Below are 8,535 nucleotides of genomic sequence, written 5' to 3' on the forward strand. Positions count from 1 at the left end.
GCGGAACCTGCTGGCACCGCTGCTCGGGCGATAGTCTCGGGCACCAAACCCTCCACTAAATCTACTACTGCAACAAAAACAACGTATGTTGGTTCACGTGAAGATGAAATTCCACTGAAATAACCCAATTCCTGTTGAAACCTCCCAACGATTCATTTCTGATTTTTCCACTCCAACAACCCGCCACCCAGCCAGACTTTCCCTAACAGTGGTTTCAAAGGCCTGACCAGTGAATGGCTAACACCGACCCTTTCCCGTCATACACCTCTCACTCAAAGAATACAGGCGGCCTAAGAAAACCAAGCTTTTCAAACTAAATACTGCAATGGTAACTCCGGAGAGCAGACAGAACTGAGAAGTGGGCCATCTGCTTTATTATGTACCATCTGTACCTCACCTCTTAGAACGTCCACGACTGCTACCCTTGTAGTGGTGCTCATAAGCCATGTTTTCTAACCAGGACGGCACATCTTGTTTAGCTTCAACAAGAAGATCCAATAAATCCTTAGTAATATTTATGTTCCTATCATTAAAGAATGAGGTGGCAAGGCCTAAAAGAGTTCCAAAAAGAAAAAAAAAAAAGTCACCAAAAGTCTTCCATAAAGTAGATTTCCCTGTAGATCATTAAGTAGAATTTATTTAACCAACTCACTGTGCTTTGAACAAAAGCTGAGTTTTGTCACTCTTAATGTCAATATACATTTTAATTGCCTTCTTTGCAAATAGTTCTGATATTGAAGGTTCTGTTAAAGTTCTTTGTTGCACGCATCACAATGAAAAAACAGGAATAATCAGACCATCAAGAAACCACTTACCAAGGTTTCCTACACGCCCTGTACGGCCAATGCGATGTACATATTCTTCAATGTCACTTGGCAAGTCAAAATTGATAACATGTTTCACATTTGAAATGTCCAGTCCTCTTGCTGCTACCTGGAAAAAAATAACTTTTATCACATACCGCCAACTTAAAAGCAAACAAGTATTTCAACATGCAGAGCCCTGAATGAAAATAATACAGTATATGATACGTACTGCTGTAGCCACCAGAATTGGGCTTTTTCCTGAGCGGAACTGGTGAAGGGCTTCTTCCCTATCTCTTTGAGATCGATCTCCATGGATACTGGTACAGGCATAGCCTTCATGGTATAAAAAATCCTCCAGAGAATCTGCACCCTTTTTGGTCTCCACAAACACTAAAGTCAGCGAATCTTTGCCTGAATTAGAAAAATTACAAGGTGTCTGTCATCAACAGTGGCCAATTTTTGTACTTAGCAATAAACACACAAATAGAAGCAATAAACACACACATAGAGGCAATTAAAGCACTGTTTTGAAGCTGGAGAAGTTAATAAAAGGTGACCCAAATGGATTCTCAGTACCTAAACCACCAGAGTGATGCTAAAATTAGTCATACATAATCTTACCTGTTGCATTGAGAAGGTCAAGCAGAAATGACCGTTTGTCTGATTCTTCCACCCAAACTACTTTCTGTGTAATGTTTTCAGAGGTAGAGCCAACTCTTCCTACAGCTAAAAAGATATATTCATCCAAGAAATCACGGGCCAGCATCTGAAAGAACAGAAAACCTTTTTATCTACTGAGATCAACAAATTTCTAAATAAGTAGAATGTGCAAAATCAAATAGTACCTGTATTTCCTTAGGAAAAGTAGCACTAAACATCATTGTGTGGCGGACACCTTTTGGAGGCATAGTATCTTGTTCAACTATTCTACGTATCTGAGGTTCAAACCCCATATCCAACATTCTATCAGCTTCATCTAACACCAAGTATCTGTCATGAAGGGATAAAAAAACAAAACTTCAGTTGAGAACTTCAGAAATCAAAGACATTTTCAGTATGGCTGTATCTACAGCCAATTATAGATATATTTTCATTGAGGAAGTTAAATTCCTCAGATCACATGATTTGATACCTGGTACACAAAGATTCTCACAAGATCACAGTCAATTTGCTTACTACTTGACTGTCCATGGTCTGGTCATTCCTACTGAAACACGGCTGACCTTTCAACATTAGACAATGCTGATAAATACAACAGTAATGGCCAATACATTTTAAAGATTAATGTTGTAACCTTATAATTAAAAATTAACATACTTGCAGAAGTCTAATCCTATTTTTCCTCTTTCCATCATATCCACGAGACGTCCTGGAGTGGCTACTAACAAGTGGCATCCACGTTCTAAGTCTCGAATCTGCTGACCAATATCAGCACCACCATAAACCACGCAAGGACGAACTCTAGATCGGTATGAAAACTGTAAAGCAAAGGAATTTTATCAACTTCAAGGTCTAGATTATAACATGATCATAAAACATCATTAGAATCAATAAAAAAGCTAGTAAACACTGGAAGGCATACTTACTTTCCTGGCTTCTTCATAGATCTGTACCGCTAACTCTCGGGTTGGTGCTAACACCAAGGAGATTGGGTATTGTTTACGGCGCCCATACCTTCCATTTTCCTAAACAAGTAGAAATAAAACAATTTGTAAGTTAAACCACCTTTTCTTAAAAGTTCATCACAACATAAATTCCCTTTTGTAATTTACAGATTACACTTGAAAAAGTCTCAGTATCACTTAGAAAGCTCTTTCAATAGCCACATACAAAGTTCTACAATAATTTTCCATCTTATAAGGAAATGATTTACCTTCATGGCCCTTAAAGCCTCGCCGGGACCATCTGAGTAAATCTGGCTCAAGATGGGCAAGAGAAATGCTGCAGTTTTCCCAGATCCTGTTAAAAGAAAACATTCATTCAACCACACACACAAAATCCTGCTTATTACTTCTGAATACATTGGTAGCTGACAATGTTTTTTAACTGCCCTATTACTAGTTCATTAGTACTTCTAATAACAGAAAGCAGCAAACCAAGGCCTAGTTAGACACTTAGTTTTATAAATAAAGCTTTTACAGAATATAATCATCCCCAGTAATTTACATATTATATATGGCATCTTCTATACTACAAATGGCAGAGCTGAGTAGTTTTAAGACACTAACTACATGCCCCCCCCCAAAAAAAAAGTTCTTTAAGAAAAAGCATGGCAATGTTTCCACTCTTACCCAATGAACTTACCTGTCTGGGCGCAAGCCATCAAGTCTCTTTTCTCTTTGATAATAGGAATAGCATGCTTTTGCACTGGAGTTGGGCGAGTATAACGGGTAAGCTCAATGTTTCCCATGATGATTTCTCCCATCTCAACATCACTAAACTGTCAAGAAATCCGGTGGAGTTAAACAGCTAGAAATGCCATCAGGAGCCGTGTCTGTTTTGTACTATATACCACAATACAAACAACTAACTGATTTCTAACTTAAAACTTATAAACTGCTTTCATTTTAAGAAAAAGTATGTTATATTTTGAGAAAACTCAACACTCAGGTTTAATAGGGGAAGATTTGGGACCTTTTCACATTTTCTCAGAGTGTGAATAATGGTGACCCTACTTAAAATCTCTTTGCACAAACCAGTGAGGTGTTTGGTCTACATAATGCCTTTAGGAACCCATCCCATTCTGATGTGCTATGAAGACATTTACATGTCTCCCTTTGTTTTAAAAGGTCAAACAAAAATACTTATGCTTTCATAAGTGAGTTTAGATTTATGGCAGGCTCACCCCCCTGGGTCTCTCATAGTGCCCCATGCCAGAGCAAACTGGCCCTGAACCATTGCCCTGTCTTTTAACTGTGGACTGCTGGCACTGAAGCAGGTTGCATGGAGGAAAAAGGAAAAAACTTACGCTTTCAATGTGTGGAGGACAGTTGTTGCCTGTTGCCTCAACCGGAATGTCGTCATATTTCTCAAAGTTAATCCCAGTGTTGCCTCCAGAGAAGAGCTCCCTAAAAGATAAAATTTGTTAGATTCTAACTAATAAGGATCCATCATGATTAACATACACTTCACAAACTTACTGCTCCAAGCGTTCACTTGGTGGGAGTGGTTTCGACCAATCATCTTCATCTGATTTGTCACACCAGCGACTATTTCCACGATCAAATTTGCCAAAGCCACTCCTGTCGCCACGACTGCCAATGCCATCATAGTCACTTCGTCCACGATCATCAAACCTGAACAGCACAAACAATCAGAGTCATATTATCAAATCACTACCAGATTCCTATCACTACTCTAGAACTGCCATCTATAAGCCAAATTATTCATTATAACTACAAGGTTATCAACAGTCAAATTCTGGCTTATTCTAATTTGATGAATAAGGCTCTCTTATTACCAGATATGTATCATTTACATAACTTCATTTTCTAAAATCAGTACCCTTCTTTGTATTTCTATTTAAGTCATACAACCTAAACATGCCTCACACAGGCCAAAGTTAAGAATCAAGTTTTACATATTTGAAATCAGCCCATGATTCATACTTTCATTTAAAGTGCTTGTCCAAATACATTTAGTATAGGGAACAGAAGGAAATAGCATACCAAGTGTCAATTGTCCTAGCTATACTAGGATGTCATTTTAAAAAAAGAATTTATTTAACTTTACTTACTTATTTAAATTAGATCAGAGAAGGACAGAGCAAGAGCAAGAGAGAGAGAAAGCAAGCTGCCAGGTCTAGGACTCAAACCACGGTCGGCCATGTGGGAGTCCAGCGCCCTTAACCACCATGCCACCTGCCAGCCCCTAGGATGTCATTTAAAGGACGATTCAGCTATGTGACAGATTTTGGGTAAAAAATAGAAAATAATCCTTACCTGAATTAAGATGTTTTTAGTTTTAGGCCTGTTTGCGAAAAATCAGGACACAGGACTAACCACGGCTATTAGGCACATGGGGTCAGTTCACCACACTTGTGTATCAAAAATACAAGGTGTTTAAAAATTGTCAAACAGAGTCCACAAAAATCTCAACCAAATTAGGCCATTCACTAAATCAAGTTTACTCTTTTAAACAGAATATATAAAACTAGAAAAACAGAAAAATAACTGATTTCATTATGCCAAAGAGCATACTAATTATTCTCATCTCATTTCTACATAACAGTTCCAATTTAGCAAAGACCTCTTATAACTAAGAAAACACAAATGATCAGACAGACATAATGCCTAACACCCCAGTAGATGGTCAGGATGAAAACTTACCAAATTTAAAAACCAATTCCTAAACTGCTGCTGTACATATACACGTGAAGTGAGATAAGATCGCTTACCTTCCTCTTGACCCACTTCCTCGATCACTGAAGAAACTAGACTTCCCTCTTGAATCACTACGAGATCCAAAACTGCTGTAAGCATCCTTATCTTTATTGGAGCTCCAGCCGGAACTGTCTTTATCATAGAATCCTTTAATTACAAGAAAGAAGCATTAAACCCATTTTATTGATTTAATTATAAATCAGGAATCATGCTAAGGTACTGTCAACTTTTCTGAATTTTAAGCCCTTCAAGAAGCCAATGGAGGTATTCCTACCAATGGCATTAGAAAAGAATCGAGACAGAAGGCTGGTTTACAAGAATGCTTTGCATACGTGAAACACTACTATCGAACGATACTATTTTAGTGGTTCATCTACTTTAAGTTTGGTGAAAATCAGGAATACCTAGAAAAAGGAAAACCCTTGTTCCTATACATCCTCAGTGTGGAAAAGCTATTATGTTCAGGTAAAAGGGAATGACAAAGGTGCAAATTAGCCCTAGGACAGGTAGAGGGTATTAAGACAAATAGAGGGTTTTACTAGCTTCAATGACATCTTATTAGTCAGAGAGAGTTTACAAGTCAAGTACTTTCCTTCTGCCTTCTACCCTAACCATGAGCCAGCCAGGTAACTAACAGCATTTGCTCCCAATGAAGAATTACATTTCTAGATCTTTTCCACTTTGTGTGTGTGTGTGTGTGTGTGTGTGTGTGTGACTCTTGCTACAGGGTGCATGTGCTGGCCAGAGAGACAAAAAGTGAGGAATCACCCCCCACAGGGGAGATGGTCACCCCTAATCCTTTCTCCATTCTCCTTCTGAGATCCTGGGCACACATACAGGTGCGCCCACTGTTAAGTTTCAGGCCGACAGGTATGTGACTCAACCACAGTCAACCATGTGGGAATCCAGCACCTTAGCCACTATGTCACCTGCTGACCCAGATCTCTTCTACTTCGAAAATCTCTGTATTGCCTTTCTGATTCCTGTCATTGCAACAAAAAGGGAAAAACTAAATATACATATGGGTCAATTCCACCTAGTAAATTCCAAGGAATACTGAAAACACCCATTGACGATAAGGACAAACTGTAGTACTTTCACCTGAAGAGTACGTTACGTAACCTTGAGGATTTTTTATCTCTGCATTTCCGGGGACAGGGAAGCTGACATAGACTACTCATAGAGATGAAGGAGCAGCAGCAAATCATGCACTCCCTGGGGACCATCTACGTTTTCAATTCTGTCTTCTTTACGCAGTACCTCCCTCTCCTCTTGACCATTAAATAGTTTCCCTGACCTCTATTTTCCCAAATTTTAGATCACTTGTTTTATAGAATACACAGCACCCAGTTATCCCAGAACATGAAACACCTACTAGTTATAATTCCCAATCTAGTGGAAATGTGCCTAATACTATAACTTGCTATCTATTCCTCAATAAGCCCATCTTCTTTTTGGCATGTTTGCAAGACAGAAACAATGGGGTTATCACCATGCAGTTTAATTTACATAGTAGGGCACCCGCCTTTTTCTAATGGAAACCACACCACGAATGACTATAAACAGATTGTACACAAGAATAAAACTGTATAAAACCATGTGTCCCTGGCCCCAGATGAGCCTGACAAATAAAAAACAATTTTCCAGTGTAGCATTAAGGTGAGTTTTTCCAAAGTCACTATGTTCCAATATTTGAACCAGTCCCAAATCTAAATTGCTTCATTTCCCCTAGACTTTGACTAACCTTTAAAGGTATCAAGAGTTAAATCTATGAAACTGCTGTAAAGACTTACCTTTAGCTGCTTCCCTGTTCCTTAAATGAGGAGGGATATAGCGCCCTTCTAAAAGAAATAAATATAAAATTAATTAAATGTCAAAAACCTTCCTGTTAAAGGTCTTTTTTTCTTCCCTAATGAAAAATGTCTGCTATTAAAAACGATTCTGGATAACTTCTTTTCTTAATACTAACTTTCCAGTCTGACTACTTACTTGTAAAGTTGAGAGGGAAAATAATGAATATACTTTTATTTTATTTTAAATTGGTTACTGTTCCATAAAGGGAACTTTTAAAAGGAGTATGGTAATCAAAAACTTGATTTGGAACCTACTAGTTGAAATCTACAAATCAAATACATTTAACTAACTACGAGTGGTTATGTAACACAGTTTTGTAAAAATCCTGCTATGATTTAAGGGCACTGTCATATAAATAGGAAGACTTACAAGTATCATTTAATCTAGAAGACTACTACATAATAATTAACAATTAACCACCAAGAGGCCTTTTTGTTTTGATCTTGGTAAATTCCAAAACACACAACTATACACAGAAAAGCTGCCAAGGGGCGCTGATTTCAAGCATTAGAAGTTTCAATTTGGAGCTTGCTGGATTTATGGAAAGCCAACTGTTCTGTACACAGGCAGGAATACAGACTAGGCTACGTCTATAAAGCAAAAAAAAAAAACCAAATAATGTACACCCAAGTAACGGAAAGTCGACTATCTTAGTAGTAAATCTGCAGTCTAGCGTTCGTTTTCACTTCTGGATTGGACTAAACTTTGTTTTAAAAAAGCTCTCTATTAGGATGATCAATTCCTAACAGATTATTAGGGTGAAATTTAAAGCAAATAACAAGTCACTTTGTTCCCAATGAGTCTTTTCTGGCCTAAAAATGAGGATACATCACAGCTTAGAGCCATTGTTTCTTTCAATTAAAAGGGACGAGACCTGAGCAGAAGCAGAAGTATATTACCAAATATGCCGAGGTCTCAGTCTCCTACTGAATACTAACCCTTAATTAACAAGTCTCCAAACTCTTAAATTTAAAAAACAAACAAACAAACAAAAACAAGGCCAGCCAGTTGCAGACTGTTAAGGCAGCTGGGAGAATGGAGTGGCAATTGTGGCATGGCCATTCCCCTTGGGGGCGCTGCTTCCCTCCCACCCCGCTGTTTCTCTCCAAAGAGTGTACACATCCTGCAACAAATTTTAAAAGAAAAATTAAAAAACAAAATTAAAAAATTACATCTAACTTTTCAAAAGTGATGGCAGCACTTAAAATCCTAACTACCTCAAGTTCAATATATTTTGCATTCTTCTGATGGCAAGTTTCATGTTCTTTGAGAGAAAAAAAGAGTAGCTGCAGCTGATGTAACTGATGTAATTTAGTGCCATGTTCCCGTAACTGAATTTAATTCTAATCAATTCACTCTAACACGGATATCCCCGCCACCTTTGAACTGGGTTCAGGATTCACAAAGGACATAATCAACTGTTCTGAGTTCTAATATTCAATAAATCCATAAAACATTTTACTTACTGCTGGCTGTACTTCCTCCACTCTGAT

General features: G+C 38.0%; 2 protein-coding genes and 1 non-coding gene across 3 annotated transcripts in view; 2 read left to right on the forward strand and 1 right to left on the reverse strand.

Annotated features, from left to right (window-relative positions):
- On the reverse strand, positions 1-6,258 carry DDX3X (DEAD-box helicase 3 X-linked; the record flags this gene model as incomplete). The annotated part of the gene is made up of 14 exons (XM_027772005.1): positions 6,255-6,258; positions 5,203-5,335; positions 3,947-4,102; positions 3,775-3,874; positions 3,111-3,246; positions 2,680-2,765; positions 2,393-2,491; positions 2,124-2,284; positions 1,652-1,796; positions 1,428-1,572; positions 1,036-1,217; positions 816-933; positions 398-551; positions 1-67 (listed from the first exon to the last, which is right to left on the reverse strand). Coding segments are annotated over exons 1-14 (1,686 nt in total), but the record flags the coding sequence as incomplete, so codon positions are not given.
- LOC114007864 (small nucleolar RNA SNORA42/SNORA80 family) lies at positions 3,625-3,755 on the forward strand. The gene has a single exon (XR_003549448.1). It is a non-coding gene; the product is annotated as a small nucleolar RNA SNORA42/SNORA80 family (small nucleolar RNA).
- A 1,838-nt stretch (positions 6,259-8,096) lies between the features above and the next one.
- The window catches only part of LOC102485568 (mediator of RNA polymerase II transcription subunit 28-like), an 8,662-nt gene continuing 8,223 nt past the window's right edge, over positions 8,097-8,535 (forward strand). Inside the window, exon 1 of the mRNA XM_006148879.2 lies at positions 8,097-8,120. Coding sequence (XP_006148941.1) covers positions 8,097-8,120 — 24 coding nt within the window. The remainder of the gene's footprint in view (positions 8,121-8,535) is intronic.

Source organism: Tupaia chinensis, unplaced genomic scaffold (assembly GCF_000334495.1).
Source record: "Tupaia chinensis unplaced genomic scaffold, TupChi_1.0 Scaffold000248_1, whole genome shotgun sequence".
NCBI lineage: Eukaryota > Metazoa > Chordata > Mammalia > Scandentia > Tupaiidae > Tupaia > Tupaia belangeri.